At 38.3% G+C, this 25468-nt stretch overlaps 1 protein-coding gene across 2 annotated transcripts; it reads right to left on the bottom strand.

The window, feature by feature from the left end:
- Nucleotides 1–1834: 1834 nt before the first annotated feature.
- LOC139123592 (zinc finger protein 280D-like) lies at nucleotides 1835–25206 on the bottom strand. Of its 2 annotated transcripts, XM_070689759.1 has the most exons (4): nucleotides 25096–25187; nucleotides 21410–21504; nucleotides 4633–8546; nucleotides 1835–3238 (listed from the first exon to the last, which is right to left on the bottom strand). In XM_070689759.1, exon 3 carries the CDS (start codon nucleotides 7223–7225, stop codon nucleotides 4667–4669), a length of 2559 nt encoding a protein of 852 aa, XP_070545860.1. In that variant the 5' UTR covers nucleotides 7226–8546; nucleotides 21410–21504; nucleotides 25096–25187; the 3' UTR covers nucleotides 1835–3238; nucleotides 4633–4666. The 2 variants fall into 2 exon arrangements, with proteins under 2 accessions (XP_070545860.1, XP_070545859.1); XM_070689758.1 differs by lacking the exon at nucleotides 21410–21504 and having other exon boundaries at nucleotides 25096–25206.
- Nucleotides 25207–25468: the final 262 nt, after the last annotated feature.

Genomic DNA, 25468 nt, shown 5'->3' with positions numbered 1-25468 from the left:
GCACCCTGAGCTAGGGAGTAGATGAGTTAGCAACAAATGAACAAGGTGTGTGCATGGTCCCTCTAAGAGGGACCGTGGTGTGTGCCTTGCCTGAGGACTCCTTAGAATAGTGTAGTGTGAATGGTTGTGTCAGATTATGAAGTTCACCTTTGGACGACTTCCTTTTTCACCTCAATTTTGCAAGATTGGACATGATTTCAAGGTAAAATATTGACTTTTGGCAAAAAAATACGATGTATTACAATAGATTACTAGTGACCAGTTGGCATATCTGCTTTCACAGGGGCCCTTCCATTATCGTTTTGTCAAGGAAGTGGACCCCCTAGGCCAATGATCATTTCTAATATCTTCCTGTCTCGCTGAAGAATTCGTCGGCTGTTAAATTTGGACGCAATCATCCCTTATTGAAATCTATTACAACACAACCTCAATGGCTGTATATTTTAACCAAACAAGCGACCTAGCGGCCGATATAACTCCGCTGTGTTTATGTAGAGAGTAACTATTTTTGACACATGTTGATGAAGAAGGTGGAAATCTTTGATAGCTCAATGCAATGGCCAGAAAAAAGTGGCTAAAATAAGCTGCAAAAATACACAATTTCATCATACTTTGAATATATCACATCGGATCATCCCTAAGAACATGTCAACCAAAGCTATCCGATGAGTAGTTTTTTGAGAATGAAATTTTCTGACCAAAAATGGCAACATTGCCCCAAAAATACAAAATTACAGATTTCATCAGAAATTCAATATATATTACTTAGCTCATCTGTAGAAACCTGTATACCAAATTTCAAAGCTACCAGAACAGTACTTTTTGAGAAACACGCTTTTGACCAAAAATGGAAAAAATTGCCCAAAAATTACAAAATTACTGATTTCATCATAATTTCAATAAATATCATTAAGGTGATCTGTAGGAACCTGTATACCAAATTGCAAAGCTATCAGATGAGTAGTTTTGGAAATACACATTTTTTGACCAAAAATGGAAAAAATTAACCCAAAATTACAAAATTGCAGATTTCATCATAATTTCAATAAATATCATTAAGTTTATCTGTAGGAACCTGTATACCAAATTTCAAAGCTATCAGATGAGCAATTTTGGAAATACACATTTTTGACCAAAAAATGGCAAAAATTGCCTTAAAAATACAAAATAACAGATTTCATCAGAAATTCAATATATATTACTAAGTTCATCTATAGAAACCTGTATACCAAATTTCAAAACTATCAGACCAGTACTTTTTGAAAAAAACATTTTTTGACCAAAAATGGCAAAAATTGTCTTAAAAATGCAAATTTGCATATTTCTGCACAATTTGAACAAATCTGAAATAGATCATTCCTAGGGACATATGTACCAAATATCAAAGCTATCTGACTTGTAGTTTTGAAGAAGAAGATTTTTAAAGATTTTTTTACCAAAAATGACAAAAATTGCCTTAAAAATACAAATATGCAAATTTCACCACGATTTGAACAAATCTGACTGTAGTCACCCTAAGTAAACTGCATATTAAATTTAAAAGCAATCGGACAAGCGGTTTCAGAGAAGAAGATTTTTTTACCAAAAACAGCAGAAAATGCCCCAAAAATACAAATATGCAAATATCACCACAATTTGAACAAACTTAAGTGAGGTCACCCCAAGTGAACTGCATATAAAATTTCAAAGCAATTGGACTTGCGGTTTCAGAGGAGAAGGCAATTGTTGACGGACGACGACAGACGACAGACGAACGACGACGGAAAATCAACCTATTTGATAAGCTCCGCGTCGCTGACAGCGGAGCTAAAAATACAATCCAATCTTCAGATAGTTGAGTGGAATTTCCATTTATTAAGCCATTGTCCATCCCTTGTGATGGATTTGGTCGATTAGCATCAGACGCTTTTACAATATGTATATGCCACAGCCATGTTTGAGTTGCAACTCAAAAATTACTGAGTTGTCAAATCTGAGTTGAGTTTGTCACTAAAGTTTGAAAAATGTTCTGTGGTCACACTTTAAAGAGCATTTTTACACAAGTTGTTTGTGATTAAAAACCATCTTACTAGAAAAAAATGCAAAAAGAGACAGCTAGTTAGGTTTGCACAAATACAAAAGCTTGAAAAGTACAGAGGCAAGATACTCATTTAACATTAAAGCTTGGTATCTTCCCACTATTTTCAATTGGATGGATTGATCCATTACAAGGAAATGGGAGTGGAAGGGTTAATACCTTCATTATGACAGAGTAAGGTCGGTACATGCAAAACACCAGGCAGTGTACCCTGTGAGCGCTCTAATATGGTTCAACTCCATTGTTTCCTATAGTAAGGTCTGGATCTACGTGCTGGAAAAGAGGGGTGACATTTCTTCAACATCACTCATTTGATGAGAGAGAGAATCTCAATAGCTCTGCATAATTTTCTGTTACTTTTGTACAAATATTGTTTTCAATACAAAAAGGATGAAACGGAAATATTATCAAACCTCAAAACCACGACACATTGTACCTGACATACTGTAAAACATTCAAACTTCAAATTTTGAAGATGATAAGAATTATGAAGAAAATTCTGTACAAGTTTTAATTAAATCCACGACAGGTCATGTTATTAATTATTCCAGATAGGACAGTACCTGATGACTTTGGCAAATCAGAACAAATACTTGAAATTTTTTGCTGATTTTTAATTTTTTAAATTTTAACTACACAGGATTCGTTAGCACACAAAGCAAAGTTTTTCACTAAACTGATACAGGTCGTAGAGCACTTTGTCCTCACACATATCTATTCTCTCTCAGACTGAAGTCTTTACAGAGGACATCTACACAGAAACTATGTTGTATAAACTGTATCATAACAAAACGTCATAAGTACATGTCACAGTTGCTAGGCAATTGCCGAGTCACAGTTGCTAGGCAACTGCCCAGCCATTGCTAGCAATTTCTCCTTTCTATCACCTATGCTCAAATGTTCTCTTGTATGGAATTTTTTGGCCGGGTAGTATTCAATCAAAAGCACCCATTTGTTCTCTGATATTTCAAGGAAACTGACTTTTGAATAAGTTTTATTTCTGAATATATAATAATGGTCTTCAGCGAAGCTGCAGCAAATATTCAAGATAACATGTGATCTGTCTCAAGAACTATAAAGTATGGTACACGTTGTTGAATTCGTCATTGTGGTACGGCATCTCCGAATGGCAAACTATCTTCTGGACACAACGCACACACCCTGTAAAGTAAATTAAACACACCACAGTTACAACAGAATCACCAAAAAGAACACTGCATATACCGGTACATAAGGTAGAATGCACCTCAGTGACAGATATTCAGACCCTTGCACTTGTACAATTCTTTTCTGATCTACCACTTGTGGGGGTTCATTTTAAAGCTCTTGGTGCAAGGAAACTTTACACCTAAATTTTATTTGTCTCCATAGAGTAAACACAGGGATGGTGGCCATTTTGAATTTCACATATCGGTAAATCTTGGGTAATTTGTTTCTCTAGTACGAAAACTTGCATGGTGACACCCAATTTTTATTCTTGATTTTGAAATGGCTGAAATATTCCTTGATAAAAGTTTGAGCAAAAGCTTAACTTTTTCACTTTCGAGACACATACAACCTGAAAGCATTGAGATCACAAGCATGTTCAGAGACTGTCCTGTACTCAAGAACACACTAAACAATCTCTCATTTGCTTACAACTATAATCACCTGTTCTAACTGTCAACTTTGCTCAATCAAGCAAAACTGGTCAACAGGTTTCAGTCAAAAACAAAAACATTTCTTTATGGTTGTTGACATTCGGCAAAAATACCGTCAAGGACAGTGTGCTCATATTTGGTTTGCATTGGTCCATTCAGGAAATATTTAAACCAGAAAAACAAGAATGACAAAAGTATATAAGGTCTGAAACTTTAGGTACTGGAGGTCAACTTTAGCAACATGCATAGCAGAGGAATGTACACAGTCTCTCTTAGTTTGAGCAAGTTTGCCAATATATAAGAGTTCATGAACAATGACAGGAAATGACTCATGAGCTGTTTCAGTTACTGCCACCACTCCTACACATAGTAGGTACACTGCATATAAATAGGTTAGAGATCATAGAAGGTCTGTCTCAGACGCACATTTGCAGGCTTTCCCCCTTTTTCCTTCCTCATTTGCATATTTTTGACACTGACATGTTCATTTGAACAACGTCACATCTCAACCCCAGGGTCTACCTGTACACCAAATACTAAGATGGTAGGTGTGGCGGTTTGGGAGCTTTTGCGTCAGACGGACATACATCCGCACGTACATATACATACATACATACATACATACATACAGACGCCACCAACTCACCATATAAGCTCTTTTTGGTATTTATATACATACCAAATATGAGCTAAAAATGAGATGGTGATGCTAGCTATTTTTCCTCTAACCATTTCCTAGGGGGTATGTTTCTTTCTCTTCACTGACAAAGACACAGATTTACTACCATGAGAAGAGCTATCATTTTTACAGTTGCATTCATATTTCACAAAAATATAAAACTAATTTCATATCACTGTCTATGAATCACATTCAGTGCAAAACTTTCACCTAGAGATAAAATTCTTAAGTAGTACCTGTTATTTTAAGTTTTTCAGATCAGTTCACATCTTATTCGTCATCTGCTTCACCAGCCACTTCTTCCTTTTCCTTATCATCCTCTCGTTCATCGTCATTTCTTTCCTCCTTCATTTCATCATCGTCATCTTCCTGTGATTCCTCCGCATCATCCTCGATATCAAACGTCGTTCCATCAGGAATAACGAACTCATCTTCATCCTCTTCCTGGACACTGCCGCATCTACTTCCAGCGTCGGCGTCATCAACCATTTCCTCAGCAGTGTTTTCCGTTTCAGAATTCGCGGGTGATCTTTCCGGAGCCGTGATGAAACTTTCATTGCTATTGTCGGCATCTTCATTCCCGTCCCCATCATCATTCGATGCAGCTGCATTACCGCTCTGATTTGCATCATGGCAGTCATTGCCTTCTGTTGTCTTCGATGAATCACGTTCCCGTGTATCAGTCTCACTGCTTGCCAAAACTTCATCATCATGCTCTGTCGCTTCAGCCATTTCTTCATCGACTGGTTTCTCATTGGTATCGCTCTCTTCATCAGAGGCTCTTTCAACTGTCGCTTCTGCCATCTCTTCACCATCACTGACTGATTGTCCACCTTCACCGACCTCTGAATTTGACCCCCTTTGAATATCGTGATCAACAGCGCCCTCTACAGACTCATCTTGGGAATCAACCTCTGTTGGCTTGTCAGCTTCCATAATGGCTGCCTCTGTTGACTTTTCTTCTGTCATCTCTGATACTTCTGGTGACTCGCCAGCCGAAACATCCATCGGTGAATTATCATCCTGATTAATATCACCCTCTGAGGATACGTTACTTTCAGGAGCCGTTTCCTCTGCCAACTTACTGTCTTGTGTGAGTGCGCCCTCTGTTGACTTTTCATCTCCAACGACAGCTTCCCCTGTTGGGTCGTTATCTTTGGTATCGGCGCTTTCTGTTGGCTTTCCATCTTCAATAACAGCCTTCTCTGTTGAATTGTTATCTTCAATAACAGCGCCCTCTACTTGCCTATCATCTTGACGGCTAACGTCATCAGGGGATTCATCATCTGGAGACACCATGCCCTCTGCTGCATCACGATCTCCAATGACAGCGCCCTCTTTTGCCGCAACATCTAAATCGTCCCTCTCAGTCGATTCAGCATCTCCAGAGACATCCTCCGACGGCTTATCGTGGACTGTACTGTCTGATGACTGTGATGTTGAATCAGCAGCCAGAGTTGCATTGTTGGTCTCCCTGTCTTCCATTGAAGAATCTTCTCCTGGTTTCTCAGTGACTTCTGCATCATCCGATGTCGCGATGTGAAGAGCGCCCTCTGTGGCTGCTAAGTGTTGAGGCTCAATTAATGTTTCCCTTGCAGCGGCGCCACTCGTATCTTCATCTGTACCGAAGAGACGGTCAATTATGTTGGAAACTGATGCATGGATATTGTCTGAAGAGACCTCATCTAGTAGGGGGTCGTCTTCGAAAATTGTTTTTTCAAATGATTCACGAGGCTTACTTGGGTTTGGGCTATTGCTGTTTGAAGATGACAAGCTCATTTCGTCTTGCCGACGTGGCCTGGTATGGTGTTTGAATCCTTCAACTTCAGTCGGCCCATTGACGCACGTCATCACATGACCAGCCATGGCAGAGCCTGATTCGGTCACATAGTTACATCGCAGGCACTGGAGTACCGAGTCCGACAGTCTTGTTACTGGGTGTAACGCTGGCGTTTTTCCGCCGGAACGATGGAATTTGATCATGTGATTACTGAACGAGAGTCCACAGTATGTGCGATAGGTGCAGTGTGAACATTTCAGGAATGTTGCAAAATGTGACGACAGGGACGAGATTTCAGTACCGCACTCACTACAACGATGAACGTCGTTCTTTCTACTCTTATCAAATGACGCCTTCCAGTCGTTCAAACTATAGCTCTCTAATGTACCTTTCCTTGCATCTCCTTTCACTTGTTTCTTTTTCTTCTTGTACTGACTGTAACTGTCACTTGGGGCTATCGGTGCCGCCACCTCTGCAACTTTGACAGCAGTGGCTGGTAATTCAGATTTCACCGTAACAGGAGAGCTCTGCTTCTTGGACGATTTGACAACAGGAAACCTCTCGTGGTCATGGTTCATATGGGTTTTAAGATCCAAAGGTGTAATGAACATGAGCCTACATTTCTTGCACCGGATGTTCCCGCTCTTGGTCTGATGTTTTTGACAGTGGCGGAGATAGGCGTTCGCGTCTCCGCTCGCTTTGAGACAGTGCGTGCAAAGGATACGCTTGATGCCTTCATGCTTCGCTTTGAAATGGTCGATGGTGTCTTCCAGAACGGACGAACGGAATCCACAAATGGGGCAAGAGTACGGCATTTGCAGGGGTGGATGCTTACTTTGCAGATGGGCGTACAGCATTGATCTACTGTCAAGAGTGATATCACAAATGCGACACTTCAGCTCCGAACTCCGGATGTGCGATTTTTCAATGTGGCACTGGAGTTCAAAGGGCGTGATGAAACGTTTTCCGCAGTGATCGCAATTGATGATATCGTTCAGGGTAAGGTTCTCCTGCTTTTCCTTGTCTAAGTGGTTCTTAATGTGGGTCATGTACTTGATATTGTTACTGATTACTTTTGTACAGTGATAGCACTTAAATCCATGCCTGTATTTCTCATCAGGATAATCCTTCGACCCTTCCTTGTCCGTAATACTGTTCAACAGTGTATCTCATCTCTTTTTCCTTCTTCGGTTCTGGGTTGTCATCAAACCTTTGCTTTTTGTTGGGATTGCCGTCAGTGGTATTAATCATTGTCGGACGTTTGCCTTGGTTTGCTTGCTTTCCTGATGAGAAGGCCCTACCCTGCTCTGGACTCGACCGCTTCCCAAGAAGGATGTCGGTTATTGAAGACGGCAGGTGTTGAGGCGGTTGGACTGGAGCCGGTGGGGGTGGGGGTGGTGCTGGGGGCTGGTACATGGGTTGGGATCTTTGAGCAGGTGGTCCCAGTAGCTGTGACGATGGAACAGTCTGTCCTAGGCTCTGACCCATGGCTGCTGTGGTTGTAGTGGCAGGACTGTACACATAATGGTAGACATTCCCAGTGGAGGTTAGCAGTTTGTAATTGCTGCCGAGGTGTTGCTGAATGTTAATACCTGTAGGAACACGTATGACTGTTGTCTTCACTGGACCCTTTGATCCACTATCAGCTTGGACGGTCACTTTAGGCTGCTGTACCTGAGGAGAGTTGGAGTACATCCCCGACGCATTCATGGTTGTCTGATTTGGCAGTGTGATAGGTACTAAGGTAGGGCCTGACCTTTTTGCAACTGATCTCTGTATAATATTTGGCACAGTTGATGTCGACATGTATGATCCAGGTTGATTGAGCTGCTGACCTGACAAGACAGGCCCAGCGTTCAGAGAAACAGGCTGTGGCATGTGACCTTTGACCAGACTGGTATCCGCTGCTCGTATAAACATCGGCTGCGCCCCGACTTGGGTCATCAGCATTTGTTGGGTTTGCCTCTCATTAACTTGCCCACCGATCTGTTTTGCAATATTCTGGACAATCCCTGATGCATTGTGTATGGTCTGTACTTTGTTGAAGGAGCCGTGTTGCTTTTGTTGCAATACCTGAGCTGCATGCTTCTCCTCTTCGAGTTTTCGCAACCTCTCCTGTTCCGCACGCCGCGCCTTCTCCTTATTGTAATTTTGCACGATCAAAGCATGGTTTTTGACTGCCTGAATCTGCTGCTGGTAGAGTTGTTTTTGAGATGGTGAGAGGTCTTCGTCGTCACACTCCATCATCAACTCCAAACTGTTCTTGCTCTTGCGACTCATGTGAGATCTCGCAACGGCAGCCGCCATCTTGACCAATCTAGCAAATATCTATACGATGAAACAATGACACACTCTTGATGAACGACAAATCTGAAAGGAAAGAAAAAATTTTTTACATATTTGATTTCTATTGATGTTTGCAACACTGGGTACAAGCTTCAAACAGCAGAATATTTTAAACAAGTTATGAATATTTCAGCAATACCGGTAAACCACATCCAGCAACGGTATACCACAAGATTTTGACCAGGTCATGACATGTGTACCAGCAATAGCGAGTGCACATATGGAGTGAACTGGTCAAAATAAAGTGGTATACCCATTGCTGGGTTGATTTTTTGCTATTACATGTATATCATAATATCAAATTGAAATTCCAGCGTGAAACGTCAAAAAGGGAATTTTTCTCTAGTTTACAACTGATGCCTATTCAAACTGTACTATACTATGAATACACAGTCATTTTCACGTCTCGACCAATCAGATTGCAGTATTTGCACAATCAAGATACTGGTATGATATAATTCCGTGTAGAACTGATGACGCCCTCTTTGAGTCAAAGCAAACAATGGAAGTGTGATATCCAAATCATTCACCACTAGTCTTAGGTGCATCAAATCATTATCAATAGTATTTATAAGTGAACTGATACTCAACGAGATGGACGAGTAAAATAAGTATCTATCCATGCACGAAAATTTTACTTTGATAAACTCGATGGCCAAGTGCAAGAGGGGCGTATCTCCTATGCTTTAACACAGTAGATATAGTGTTGCAGCCAGGAAATGCCCCTGCGATAATGCCCCCTAAACAGAACCCATTGTCCTGCCTTTTCGCGTTCTGCGGGTCACCTCGGGCACGTTCATGAGTCCGACTGCGGTGGCTGTAGTCAGTAAGTAATATCTGAAACCGACGGTGGCCTTCATTTTGCATGATTATTCTGAGGCTTATACGGTATCTATGTACTTTTGGAGCTGTGCTTAGTCTAGTCCGACTGAGGTCTGATTGGCGGCAGATAATGGTATACTGCTACAATTGCCTACCGGTAAACCTCAAGCATAGTGACACAGTCCTGGTAGCTTGAATTTTGTTTTGTGAAACTAATTTGATACACAGTAATACAAACTTTGCTTGAAAACTGACACACCTTGTCCCCAAAATGTGCAAAATATCTCCAAAAATAAACGGTAGTGGGACAATGTCCCCTGGTTTAAAAATTCTGGCTGCTACACTGTGGATAAGCCTCTCTTGCACTGGGCCATTGAACTGGTGTTTCAACTTACTTGTTAAGTACTTTTGAAGTAGAATGCGCCCTTGGGAAAGATTATTGGATTTTTAAAATTTTCAAAATACTGATTTGGTCAACATTTTTTTTTTATTTTGAAGTTTATGGTATTTCTTTTCATCCACTTATTTTTTTAATTGAAATTTTATGTTCTCCCATAGAGTTAACCCAGGGATGGTGGCTATTTTGAATTTCAAGGGTCGGTACATATTGTGTAATTTGTTTCTCTTGCTGCTGATTAGCCTTTCGCTATTATTCTTCTACCGTACACCTACATGTATTTCTCCATCTGCCAAGTCAGTAAAACGCAATAATGAGCCACACAATCTACGGGTATATTCACCTACTTGACAAGGCATGTTACAATCTAATCAAAATCAGATGTAGAGATGGGGTCATTTCCACCTTTGCCTTTCTTTGCCATTCCTAACCCAATGTTAGCTGCTAGTCGCCTGACAATGCCATAGAAAAATCCGTTAAAATCTCAAACTTTGCAGGAGACAATCAGGATGTGTTTAAATACCATGCTGCAATCCGTAACAAGTAGCAGTTGCAGCCTTCTTTCAGATTGGTTGGATGTTCTGGCTGACATGCAAAATTTGAACACAATCTTCCATGGCAGTGGATCAGATGTAGAGAGCAACGGAGCAGCTAATGAGAACAGCACACAACAAGCCAAGGTGGTAATAATGCAATCACCACATCTGATCTGGGTGTGTCAGAAAAAAATCATGTCTACAGCATCTATGTTTTCAGGAACTTTCATATGTAATGTCAAAGTCTTCATTGAATATAAATGCAACATCCATGTGTGGGACATGTTTTAACCAACTTGAGCTGATTGTGACAGATGATCTTGGCAAGATAAGGATAATGGTTGATAATATACGAAAGTTAAAGGCCAATACTGTACACCCTGGGTACATCAATTAAGGGCAAATACACTATTTGCATAGAAGGATAATTGGCAAGTTGTGATGTTTGAAATTGATTGTGTTTTGGAGAAGGTTCTGCTGACCATCTCAGACACGTTACAAAATTTTACAAAAACTCTGTTCTTCACAATGCTAAAGTTCGATGTTTGTATACTTCTGAGTATGCCATGGCATTTCCCAGCATGTCAGCTGGCATCCTTTTTTCAGCGAATTTAACTAAGTCTGACAATTCACTTATTTAGGATGCTGCTAATTTTAAAATTTGTCGATATCTTACACGGGTCGGCATGACATTTAGCTAAATGAAACCCTGTAAATGGCAATGAAAATCCCAAAATGCTAAAAAAGCATGCAGCTTATTCAGTGTTTTACTGTTTTTCTAATGCACACTCTTTCCTAAATTCTGTGGATATAGTATACTACACACATACATGGTAAAGAAATCATTGCTTGTGACCCACTTCCCTTAAATAGAAGTTTTGAAGTCTGAAAATCAGATTATGAAATTATGATTTGAACTTCCCCCAAACACGATAAATTGTTGAAATCCACTGTTGAAAGTTTGACAGGCACGTTAAAAATGATTCAGTACCGGTATATATTCTAAGCTTTACTTGAATGTGCTGAATGGCATCTGCTTTTGGCAGTTTTGACTCACAAAATTCTCACATTTTCAATACTTCTTTGTAAATATAAAATAAAATTACTGTGGATGTGAAATCAGTTTATCAAACAAAGAAGCCACCTGGGTCCTGTAATCGGTCATGGGTAGCTGTGTGCGTAACGGGAATGCAAAACCTGATGGATCCAATGTGCATGTTGGCAAAATATGCATGACCTCTGTCATGTATTTGCCCATATTCTCACGCTGTAGGGCTAGTCTTGCTTGTCTTTCTGGTAGTACTGAGATGTAGTCAATCAGAAATGAATTCAAAAAAAAGTACTGAAAATCACCAAATGTTGCTACAACTATCCCTTTCTGTCAAACTGGTAGCAAAAAGTTCACATTTACTGACACAGTTTTCTGATGAGAAGTTGGTGACTGCATATACTGATTATCAAGCAAATTTTCCTTTCATTGGGCGGATGAATACGAAATACTGTAAGATCACTCTGTGATCATAACCCCCGTTATTATAACCAGAATGGCTGTTTTACATATCCAAGCAAAGGTAATGTCTCAATTGCAAGAATCAACCACACAAAATGTTCATATCATATTATATGAAATGTTCCCAAAATTGACCAAAAGAATTCTGATTAGGGTGAAGTTCAAGGACAAACTAATTCTGTGTACATTTGCTTGATATGTTATTTGGAACTGATACCAGTGATAGTTGATATTGTTCCGCGAAGATGATATTTGACCTGTCTTTGACCTGGTATCAGTTCACTATCTTTCTGTATCAGGATTTTTCAATGAAACATCTCATTTTAGTGTGACAATTAATTCATACATCAAGCATTCAAACTGGTCTAGTCACCGAATAATAGAATTTACTAATTTCTGTTGATCAGCTGGTTACCCACCCCACTGCTTTACAGAACAAACTGAGAATAAATGTTGTTTTAGTACGGTATATTTGCACAATAAACCACATCCAGAGATGGTATACCACAATATTTTGACCAGTTCACGGCATATCGGTATGAACACGAATGATAGTGAGTGTATATACAGAGTAAACTGGTCGAAATGAAGTGGTATACTTGTTGCTGTAGTGGTTTATCACTATCATAATATCAAATCAAAATTCCGGCATGAAACATCAAAAAGGGAATTTTTCTCTAGCTGAGAAGATCATGCCTGTTCCAACCATACTACCGGTATATTGCCGATACAGCACGGCTATTTTCACATCTCCATCAAGCAGATCGCAGTATTTGCGCCATCAATACACAGGTATGATGTAATAAGGGACATGCACTTCAGAGATACCATTTTTCATAGCCGACATGTTTCATTTTCTTTTCCTTGATTTTTTTATGTTGAAAACAACAAAGTGTATAGTGCATAATATGCAGCGTTGCCGGTACTGTTGACAGTGACAAAGTATTCCTTGTCCGGACTTGAATTCAGTTGACAACAATAAAATCAGACATTAACAGTAGTAACACTCACATGATGTGTTGACAAGCTCAAACTGATTTTGAGACAGGAACAAAACAAATACATTAAACATGAAGAACCGCAAACACATCGAGAGTGTACAACTAGTGGAGCACTTCTTTCAGCTTTAATTTTTACCTTGTTCTTGAGAGCTTTCGTTCAAAGAATTATTGAAGCATGCTGAAAACAGCATCAGTAAATCAATCTCTGTCCTGCTTGAGTAATCACTTGCCATTCAACAAATTTGGCAAAAACATCAGCATAAAACCATCAACAAACCATACAAAATTCTTATGACCTGACTCATTGTAAGCCCCGTAAAAACATAAGTATTTACACACTTTTCACTGACATTTCTCACTACTTTAGACATAGACATGTTTGACTGTAGCCAGGAATGGAAGACACAGCTGCCTACGGTTTGACCTTATCACGATAGCATACATATCACAACTAGTTGTGTGTCACGGATATCTGCTATCCTATCTTTTTTTATAATAATGCCTTCTTTATACAGATCCTCTATCCACTAATTCAAAGACCTTGAAAGCAAAATTGTAAGAGTAACACCATGCTCCAGCCCTGCAACAGCACATGTTGGTGATACCCATACATTTCCCCCTTTCACACTCATCCTGCAAATCAGCGTACCTACAGCCGCTTTTCAAGGTCAACTAATTGTATAACAAGTTCCCCTTTGCAGTAGGATCACTGAATTGGTGAAATGCACCTACTTGACAAAAAAGACACCAGATACATGTAGAAAAATAGGATGCACTTCAGCCCAGGGTGTTAAACTTGGGCCTTTAAATTTTATAAAGAGCATGTTTTGATTACTGGTAAAAACACACAAATCCACACAGTGTTGCAGTGCTTGCTAATGAGCATCTGAAAAAAAAAACTCTACATTTAAAATTCTTGGATTCACATTCAGCAATGTGTAGGCTGAAAGATTCCAAGAAAGAGCTTCCAACTTCCAAGCAGGCTAACGCGAGCATGAAAGAAGTGTATTGTTTGTCTATCCAACCTCACCCAAGCAGTGGCCCTGAAAGCTGTATACATATATCAGTGGAACAGAGGGAGGTGAACAGAAGAACGGAACAGCACAAAGGGCATCTCATCTGCAGCCGTGCCTGATCGAGGGCACAGCAACAAAATTTGTAACAGTTCAAGTACAGTTTGCACAAATGTTGTTTCTGACCGGGAAAAAAAATACTAAATTTTTAAAATGTAAATGTCAAGGTTGGTTTAGCACAATGTTCCCGCCACTTCTGTAGAGGTACAATTTTCAACGGCTACAGCTTGCATTGTGCACCCCTAAGTAGGTAGTAATCAGTCAACTAGCCCAGCTTTATGATTTACCACTGTGCTGTTGATTGCTATTTTTAGAAACAATGCATGCAAACTTGAACTTTAATGGTGTTAATTTTTTGTACTGGTTTTCTACATTCCAAAATCAGTTGAAAAAAAAAAAATTTACCGATCAGTTGCACTACCGGTATATCAACGAGACTTGCACACAATTATTTTCAAGGTCATTACACCAACAGCTTTTTGAATGAGTAGGAACGTCTTGGTTTCAGCTCTAGATCTATTTATTTTAAGAGTAAACATTTCTTGCAGTAGAATTTTTTCGTGTCAGTCATGTACTTCATTGATTGCAACGCAAGTACGCAAAAAAACTGTAAAACTGCACAAAACAGACTCGGATGTCCACAGAGCTTGGTTTCCTACCCACTGAAATTCATAAATTACATTAACTGCTATTTTATACTTTGCAAAAAGTAATGTGAAAAGTAATGTGATGGGACATGCTGCCCTGATAGTTAAGGTAGCTTTCTCTCTATGTTTAATTGTTCACAGTACAATTCTAGTCTGCTACTTGTAGACTCCATTTTGAAACCTGCGGAGAATATGACATTTTCACTGACGTGTTTTTATGGTAAAATGCGCCTCTTGGACAGAAATTCAGACTCTCTGATATGAATTTGGCATCACTTGTTGCAGCTTATTCTGTGTTTCCTCTGGCTTCTGAAATTTTTAGTAAATTTACGAATTGAGTATTGAAACTTTTCGTAAATTTTGAAATTCATAAGTAAACTTAACCGTTTCAATACGGAATATCATTCAATCAAATTCAAATTAAGTACAACATGTGCTTAGACAGAACTATTTTGAGGTTTGGGGCCTTCAGCTCTCAATCAACTAGCTGCTTCCTCGCATTCGTATATTACGAATCAACAATGAAAAAAATTAGTAAATCATCTAAAAATTTTATGAATTTGAGAGTGGCAGAGGAAACAGAGTTATTTTGCAGTTCATTGAGTAAACAACGTTTTTACAAGGAGCTGATTTTTGTGAAAAATTAGAAAATTATTTTTTCTCTATAACAACATGGGTGGCAGCCATTTTGCACTTGAAGCGTAGGTAAATCCCAGTGACCTCACATTTTTACTCTTGATTACAACAAGGAATGGTTTAAAAGGGAAGTTTGAGCAAAAGCTTAAGTCTCTGTATTAATGAAGAGTGAGCTACCTCAAAACTTAAAATTAATGTTTTCCCATAGGGTTAACAAAGGTTAGGGCCACTTTGAATTTCAAATACCGGTACATCATAGGAAGTTTGTTTCTCTGATCAAAAACATTGCATAAGATCTGTCAATTTACTCATGACTATGAAAGAGGACTGTTTTAGTTAAAGCCGCACTTTTCAATCCCAGGTTCTCGCATTAGTGGAGTTCTCCTCCCAGTCAAACACATGGCCAGTATGATGTTTGATTTCTATAACATTAATTACACAAACTGATCTCAACCTTTTGTCACCTTTTTCTAATCCTGCAAACAGAGTTTATGCAAGCTTTTGATTGACGGTCGGTTCAAATCGCCAACGGTCATTGATTCCCCACCACAAACGCTCGAATTTCCAAAAAATTGTCTTCCAGTCCCGTTAGACTTTGAATATAACCACAGAGTGCGATTGGCAGCAACTTCACGCTGACCACTTGGCAGTCTGTCTGTGTTTTTGCGGCCAGGGAAAACTAAAATGTGGCATTTTCTGGAGCGTGTGCCCGCATGTTGCCTGTTTGGTGTCCACTTACATGATAAACGCCGCCATACCTTGGCGTCCTTTTAAATGGATCCTCCGCCTTTAAATCCCAGCTTGAAAAGGCCCCGGATCAGGATGAACTTAGGTGTACAGAAGATTATGAGGCGTTTCTGTCTTTTGTCTTCTTTTGAAAGTGCAATCATTAAAATAAATATGTTGCTAGATTTTTGGATTAAGTCGGGGTATATGTGTGTGTGTGTGTGTGTGTGTGTGTTTGTGTCAGTTTGCTTGATTAAACAAGATTAAACACTACGCTCTGCATTTGTACGACGTTATATTTGATGATCAATGCTGGCAACAAGGAAATCCAATTTGCTTTCGGGAAAAGAAAGTGCAGGGGGCTCTCCACAAGGGGATTTCAAGGACTGGGTCACACGTATTTTTTAAGCAATCTATTCATATGTAAATTGCAAACAAAAGAATATATTACACAAAAAAATATGCAAATTGTGCAGTGTTATGTAAATTTGCAGCCTGTTCTTTTTTCAGAGCTATGTAGAATACTGCTGACATGGCATATCCATTGTTCTATGTGTGCTGTGTAGTTCATTACATCATTTACTTTCTTTCATATTATTTGTCTACAGAATCCTTGATCCATTCAAACTTTAGTGTTTACATTGAAATCTATTGATAAAGCATTTCTGCTCAAAAGATGACAAACTAAAACATCATTTTCAGTTTAACTTTCCTTTCTGTTCTACTTGCCATTTTCGGTACAAATTTAACCCTTTCAAACACCATGGTTTGTCCCAAATCCATTGTTTTCTATGGTAATGTTGGACCTGTATACAGGGAACTGGGGGTGAAAGGGTTAAGGTTTGGTGGTAGAAAGTGAACGCATTTAGTAATGCAAGCTACCGACAACCACGCCTTTATAAACAGTCACAGGGCTCGAAATTAACTTTTTTCCCTGGTAGTCCCATTGGGCTACCATTTTCTAAAGTTGGTAGCCCAGTGACAAGGTCTGGTAGCCCATGCACGAATGAAGAGTTTTTTGTAAAGGATATTTTTATTTACCGGTATATCTAGACAATGAAAGATTTATTTTGCATGATTCTATCCAGGAAGTGAATTTTCTAGTCATTTGACATTGATACCTGCAGATCATAGCCTTAGGAGAACGGTATAGCAATGTGTAGTGGACAACGGTGACGCCTCAAAGTTAGACAACCTATTCACACATACGCAGAGCTTATATGCAAATTTTGATGTTCGCTATGACAACGACTTTTCACTCAACACATGTAAACATAACATGGCTGAAAATAAGTTGGCTATGAATTCCAGGATGGCAACTTGGTACAGTCATGTTCCTAATACTTTCATGGCAATTTTGGCTATATTTCTCCACCATAGTACACTATCATCTCGCACACTTTGGAAAGCGTAATTTGTTGATGGCCCGACAGCTTATTCTTTGCAGTTTGAATAATTTTGTGTTTAATTATGATTGATACATTGTGATCAAAAACTATGAAAATAAAATATTTATTGGCCATCATTTCCCGAGCCTGTCATCCATGTACATCAGTTCAGATAATGACGTTTTATTGAAAGTTTGTCGCAAAAATTTGACTGCACTGTCGCCTTTTAATTTTCATAACTGGGTTGACTGTATGAGCGTAGGTCATCTCAGCGACCAACATCATGTCACTCCCTAAGTAATTTCATGTCCCAGGCTTTGGTAGTCCGTGTAGGCTACCATTTCATGGGTTTTGATAGCCCAAGGGAAAAGTTGGTAGCCTGTGGACGCTGGACTACTGCTAATTTCGAACCCTGAGTCAAGGTATTCTGTAGACTCTCCACACTGCCGTTTTTGTGCGCCAGGCACAGTGACTGTCGGTTCTTGCGAGGATATGAATATTCATAGGTAGTGCCATCAAAAGAAAACACTACCGGTATCTAACTGGACGGGGAGAATACATTATACTATTAACTTGGAGTATGGAGTCCAGGTGAAAATTTATCATGTTTTTCACAGCATTAGAAATGTTGCATCAGGATAGAACTCTCAAAAAGGAGAAGAATGCACTTTATTTGATGAAAATCGGATTATCCATTTTGGAGATATGGATTTTTAAAGAATTAAATTTTCGGAATTAATTTGGAAGGGTCTTTGTCATCTTAACCATTGTTGCATAGGAAAGACAATGGCACCAAATTTGATGAAATGTAGACAAAGACAATTGGTTAAATGCTTGTAACTTTGCCATTTCACGACCGATTTGCACCAAATCTTCAGGGAATATATTTCTAAGTTAGACCAATTGTATACAGGTATACTTTTGCCATGGAAACATAATATTTTATTAAAAATTATGAATAATTAATTAACACTGCCATAATTTCCAAGCATTTGGTAAGTAATTGATAATGAAAATGTTTCTGACCATGGAAATGAAGGATAGTTAACTGTTCTACAGGTTATCCAGGATGAAACTGTTCAAAATGCACTTATACCATGGAAACAAAACATGAATAAATTACCCGTTGTTACCAATGGTAGTTTTCCTTGTCTTTCAATATATATTTTGTCTACATTGTACTTGTAAGATTCAATTTTACTTGTCACAGCTACTGAAGTATACAGTGAATACAATTGCAAACTCAACTGTTGCTAAGGAAACAGAAACAGTCAATATTACATTGCTTTGCTTTAATATCACTGGTTTCCATCAGTTTCTTCAGAGATAGTACTATAATTTGACTCAGATTTCAAATTAAGGATACCAAATGCTGTTTAAACATTTCAATAGTGGGTGCCATTCATAAATTCTAAAATGAAATTCAATATCATTGTTTTATCAGAGTAATTATCCAATTTTATAAGACTTGATACTCAGATTATTCAATGATTCAATGATTTAATGAAGTATTTCCTCCTGGGCCTTCACCACAAGTGCAATAATGTCACCCCTGGTGACACAGATTGTCATGGCTGCAATATATCTGCAATATTAAAAAAGAAAAAAAATGAGCATTATTATTAATCATTCAAATTAACCAACACCATGTGCAATCACAGCAATGATGAGATAATAAAAGTAATCTATCCATCATGAACATAACATGATTTAAAACTTGAATATTGGTAACTCAAACAAGACAATACTCTTACACGCTTAAATATTCTCTCAAGATAAAAAAAACATATCGCAGTTTGATTTTACCGGCGTTTTCCAAAGTAATACATTGAAAAACCAACCCAATCTGATAATATGAAAACAGAATTTCTTTTGTTTATATGTAAGCCCATACAAATGCACAGGGAAAACGCCCTCATCGGCCATACTAATTGCTATACAGCACATGTCTCGATCGACTTTTTCTATGCCAAATTTCTGACAAAGAATCGATTCAAATGTAGTAAACTGTTGAATATTAGGCTATCGGAACACATTATCAATCCATTTTAGCCAAAATTCTACTGAATTTGTGCTGTAAAAATCCTTACCGTTTCGGAGAAAGCAGCACATGCAGCGTACACAGTCAGGCTTGGGTCCAGCCGCTTGTCCAAGTACCCGGATGTAGACTGTTCTTATATATGATTTCAAAACAGGGCGGTTCCAACTTTTGCGTTCGCTCCAAACATCGAAAAATTAGTTTTAAATGAACAAATGATAGTTGGTCGTTATATGTAGGGGCCACAATCATGGATCAAAAGGTTAATTGTGGTAAAATTTTGTATCAAAAGTCTCATTTTTGATGCCTTTTCCACATTTTTCGGCCGAGTGTCGATTGTGACCCCTCATTTTGAAGCTTACATCCTGTCCCCTCCAACTGTATGACTTTCATAATGGAATATTCCAAACTGGGCCCAGGAAACATGCTGGCATGTTTGTCTTTGGCGCGGCTAATTAACGAAATGGCGGCCATGGTCAACGCCGAGCCAGTGAGTGGATTTCAGGCCCGTTTTCAAACTTTGTGAAGTCGTTACTAATTCTTGGCTAGATGTATTGGACTAAACTTTCACAGGTTAGAGTTTACTTACTATAGAAAGCCATGGGCTATTTATTTCTTTATTATTTATTCGATCATACTCAAAATACGGACAAATAAAATGATACAACTGCAGTCCAGTGTGTTCCGAACAGATTTGTTACGTGACTGACGCTTCTACTAATAGTGGCTAGTAGCAGACCTATGTATGCGATATGTTTTTATTTGTCATTTTTAATTTTATTTGGCTATGGTACTTGTCATTTGTTTATGATTGACAGATGCGTTAAGTTCTATAGAGTACCCGGATCAGACAGAAATCCGACCGGTCACTTGCAAGAACGTCCAGACCCTGAGATGCGCGTAGCATCTTTGAAGGGCGCGCACATATTCCAACTGCTTGACAAGGAAGAATGCGAATACCAGGGTCTCTGCCAGACTAGGTATACTTGTGCACTGGTTTATGCAGAGTGAATCGTTCCGCGGCAAATCCCCACTATGTTTCCCTTAAAAAAAACACAAACAGCTGACAAACTTTGACCACTGGCACAGTGCCAAATCATTCCAATGCGTCCAATGTGACATACTGTTGTTGATAAATGAATTTCGGTATGGACTAAATTTCAGTATTCTATGAAAACATTAGAGTAATAGTACACACATGTAGGCGGCATTCACAACCTGAACACTGAGCATCTTTAAATTATTTTGGGAGTACAACAAGAAACTATTTAACAAACAGAACTGAAATGGTACTATAGGAACATTGTCATTACTGAAATACTAATGGATTTTTAGGTTATTTCTACTGGCTGAAATAGTTTTGTCGATGTTACAGATTTGGTGTTAATGCTCTCTGTACTGTACAAACATGAAGGCATCACAGTTCACCATTAATGCTAGCTTGCATTGATTTACCAAACTTGCTCATAAAACTACAACTTCATCACCTCAAACAAATCCCATTTGATTTGATTAGCCATTTAATGCTTCAAAATGGTCTGAACATAAATTATACCTGGACAGCTGGTGGGGCGGAAAGAGTAAACAGAAGAGCAAAAAATCCTTGGGAAACAAACAACGTGAAAAAAGAAGGACCACTAAGCTAGGGGTGCCTTGACCTATTTAAATAATCAATAAATCAACATAACATGACCTCGCCACATGATACCTGCTAATTCATGCAAATCCTGAAGAAAAATACTGCAAGAAATTAGCGGCTTTTGTGATTTCCATGTGGTAAATTCATAGACAATGATGATGTCAATTTAGGTGCAGGCAAACTGAGTGTGTGTTTTTGAACTTCTTTCCCCAACATTTTACTTGGTTGATTTCCTACCAATTGTCTTCCAACAGGTCATGGCTACCCAATCATGCTGAGTCAATGGCTATGGGAGAGTCAGCTGGATAAGGAATGCGACGTTTCAACACGTCCAACCACTGAGTTTACTAACAGAAATGAAATTGGGGTCCAACACCATTTTCCTACGTACCAAAACACTCTGGCTGTAAAATGTGGGCCCCTCTCAAACATAAATCAATGAGGAAAACAGGAGTTATTAAATGTGATTCCTACTGGGTGCATAGAAGGGCTACCTGACATGTCCTACCAATTTTCACTTCAAAGCTCTACCATAACTGGGCAGTATATCATATCTCAATCCTGCAGACCTGCAATGACAGAATACCGGTACATCTCTTGAAAAACTAATTGAATCTTCTGTGATGCAGTAATGATATTCCTATGGGTATATATTTCTCAATGCAAGTTCACAGATGAATGATATTTTAAGACGTCTGTAATTTGTTTATCTTTTCATTCCCTACAGTTCATCATGATGAACAAAGAATTTCATCATAATGAGAAAAAAATTTAGGCAGTTAATTAATTATACAAATTCCAAAGCCCCTTATCTGATGGCTGGAGTGGCAGATACAAAGACTACCACCATTTAACTCTACTGAATAGGTATTGATAAGCCGTCATACGTTTGAGCTATTCCATCTACTATTCTTCCTCCTACTGGTGTAAAATGGACATCTAATCTGACGCTTTGGGGATTCATTTCATGATTTTTCTGAAATAAACTTGATTCCAACGTCAGCTGGCGTGCGGTCTAAAGTGCTGTCATGGTTTTTACAGGTGTATGCGCACATCACATCATATTATGAGTGGTTAGTTAACACTCCCTGGACCTATTCTATGATCAGACGATTTGACAGAATTGAGACAATCAATGCGCCTAAGTTTGTGTATAGTTGCTGTGATCACAAGTTCTCTACAACTGGATTTTGAGTGGTGGGCCATCCCATTTTTTGACCAATCTGTTCACATGCTAATAACCAAACAAAAGATATATTTTCAAGACGAAAGAATATGTAAACTTATGTTAATTGGCTGCTCCCTCTATTTTTCTATGCTGTGGAGATAGTTGAACCAGGCTTGCCTGTTCTTTCTGCCTGCCTAACGAGCAGGTGAATTATGAGTTGGTGAGTATCATACAGACTGCTGGGTGAACTGAAACCAAGGTTGAGATACTACTTTTTCAGGCATTCGCTCATGTACAGAATTTTGAAATGATTTGAAAATTAACCCTTTGAACGCCAAAGTCAATTTTTCTCGCCTGTGTAAAATATGCCCCAGGCAAATTTTATGTAATTTTCGCTAGAATTTTGCTAAAAATCTGTAGAAAATGAATGGTGATGTCCATTTGGTCCAAAATTTATGAAAAAAAAATTGCACAAAAATTCATGAAATTGGTAAAATGTTGCCCTAAAATTTTGACAGGAAAAATTACGGCGAAGTTAAAAGGTTAAAATAAAATGCAAAATGACAACATGGAAAACTTATATCCAACAAACTGAGTTTACTTCTAAATCTGTGGTCCCCAAAACCTCTCAAAAATTGAAGCGTTCATTTGTCAAGTGAGTGAAAGTTCATTGTATCGGCAAATGTCCGTATCTAGCAAGTCCTGTGTGTGAGTTAATTTTGTATATATTAACAGCCAGAATATGAACCTCAATGGTTATACGACAAGATTTCCCTTTGTTTGAACGTAAGCCTATAGTACAACTCATAACAGGTCATTTTCAGAAGAACAGAATTTTTCTCCATAGAGTTTACACACAGTACAGCTGCCATTTTGAATTTCAGATTTGTATCTTTAAATTTTAGGTAATCATGTTTTTCTCTTGCACCAAACTTCACAAAGTGATCCCTGATTTACATACTTAATTATGAACGGAATGGGCGTAAAATTACGTCAAAGTGCACAGTGGTTGACCAAACTTGTCATCAAAACGTGACAGAAGGTTTGGAACAGAATTCATTTGTCACAAATAAAGTTCCATATTGTAAGACACAACGGTGATATGATAGCAAAGCTAATATTTCTCTATAAGAGCAAAAACTATGAAAATAGTATCAAAAGTTTCAGCCATTGGACTTTTAATATTTACACTACTGGTACTGTGTGTTTATATTAAATTCAGTTTACGTTTCACTTCCCTTGGCATTTTCAGTTTCGAGACAAATTTCACAACAAGATATAATTTAAATTTGAATTTTATGCTCACTGTGCGTGATATTAACCTATTTTATCTATCCATTTTTTTTTACTTTGAGGAATGCTTTCTGGTCTCAGGAGGAAAGTCACACATTTTCATTCTCGCTTTGTCTCAATTCAATCATATTGTTCAGTATCTTGAAAGTTGAAATATGCAGGAAAACTGGTTGCTTATGGGCTACTTCATATTGCTACCTTTGCTTAGTACAACATAATAAGATAATATGTAACGCATTAGACAAATCATGAATATATGTAAATTACAACAAGATTCAAGTTTATGGATTTTTTTTAAGGTATTTCACATTTTCTTAACACAAATAACTGACCAAAAGTAGTAAATTTGTCCCCTGGCCTAATACCAAAGATGGCTGTTCAGTTTATCGTACCACCACCCTCAAGTCATGAAGACACATTTGCTTGTCAACTGATACAAAGTATGCAGAGCGGAAGCCATTTTGAAAGGGTGGAGTTGTTTTGGCAATTTGCCAGAAATGACTGTGGCTCTTCTATGAAATACACTTGACAAATCTAACTAAATGAAACACATTTAATTGGTTGAAACCATATAATTACTTACAATTGGCAACAGATATGCACACAAAAAGTATATTATTTCTGGTTTTGTGACATGTATAATGACCAATCAGTCATACCTGTTATCTCTATTAAGCAAGTGGCATGCATCCTCATTCATTTCTCTATTATTTACTTCCCACTCATACACTGAAAGTTGGTTCTATCCTTAATAGTTCTCTTTTCCAGAACTTTCGAACATGGTAAAATATACCTCTCTCATATCAATTTTGATTAATGAATTTCCTCAATGTGAAATGTTTCGAGAGCTAAATATGTAGTATTTAATACGTATTTACCCCTTCAATGACTAATACATCTTATGTTATCATTGGCTAAATGAAATATTTTAATAAAAATTGGTATGAATGTTCAAATCATACAAACCATTGCACATATATTATCACACTAATTCACACACCTGGACATAATTAAATTACGAAGCAAGCACTGTACAAAATTAAATGAAATAATGCAGATGAGAGTAAAATTTTTTTAAATATTAAATTTCAGTTAGAAAACTAAAGTTATAAATTTACACTATGGCATTGTGCATGTCAAGGTGCTTCACGCAATTATCTATACGGTAAATTTCTAAAGATTAAAACTAGGTCAATGGAGTCTCCTGTGAAAACGAGTAAATAGTTGTGGAAAACACAAGATAAATGTAACTTGGTTGAGTGGCCTTGAAATGTCTGGTTTTAATATTGCCCTTTGGCGGCAAACTTGTTTATTTTATACACTGGCGGTAAAGTGTGAATGGCTTATCTGGTATACGCTATTCATGTTCCCGGGCCCCACACACGTACGTCTGCACGCGGGCATGGGGTAAAAAACTCGCCTCAAATTGGATATTCCAAACAACATCAGGGCATTTTATATAGAATTTCTTGCCTAATTTTAAGACATTGTTAAATGTTCCAACTCGTACGCAAAGGTGAAGTGAGAAGACCTGTTAAAGTGCCGTCGCACATAACAAAGATGGCCGCCTGTGCTTAACATCCAGGAACAGTTCACAGCGGGCCAAACTCCATGGAAGTCAGGCACAAATGTTACGCTGCACCATTTTTTTACAAAGTCGGGGTAGAATATCCATACATTTACCAAACTGTCGACTTACCTTCCAAGAAAGGGCAAATAGCTTCAAGAACACGCTTCAAATTGCCGCGGGTTGTCGTCGCGTCGGCCACACTTTCATACGCTGAACAATAAGTGACAAGGCCTACACCCTGTTCAGGTTGTTCACATAAAAGTTGTTTTCGAAGTGCATGGTGGGTTGTACGTACAGTTCGAGAACCAGGTAACTCGATAATCAATTTGCTTTCGAGCTATACACCGTATTGAAATGTTTTCCAAACATAGCTTTTCTTATCAAAGAATTCCCTAACTATTCAAAATCATTGTCTACAGAATAAAGACGATTGTTAGATGTTAACAGAAATGGTTTAAAGGGATAAAACTAGTTTTATTTTCATATGATCAGGCGAGCATGA

This window comes from Ptychodera flava, assembly GCF_041260155.1.
Source record: "Ptychodera flava strain L36383 chromosome 23 unlocalized genomic scaffold, AS_Pfla_20210202 Scaffold_23__1_contigs__length_28996876_pilon, whole genome shotgun sequence".
Classification (NCBI taxonomy): domain Eukaryota; kingdom Metazoa; phylum Hemichordata; class Enteropneusta; family Ptychoderidae; genus Ptychodera; species Ptychodera flava.
Note: the sequence above shows the minus strand (reverse complement) of the source record. Positions and strands in the feature narration are given on the sequence as shown.

What these genes read in the sequence shown, in the direction of transcription:
- LOC139123592 (XM_070689758.1), bottom strand. Translation starts at nt 7,225, where the DNA reads ATGACCCACATTAAGAACCACTTAGACAAGGAAAAGCAGGAGAACCTT.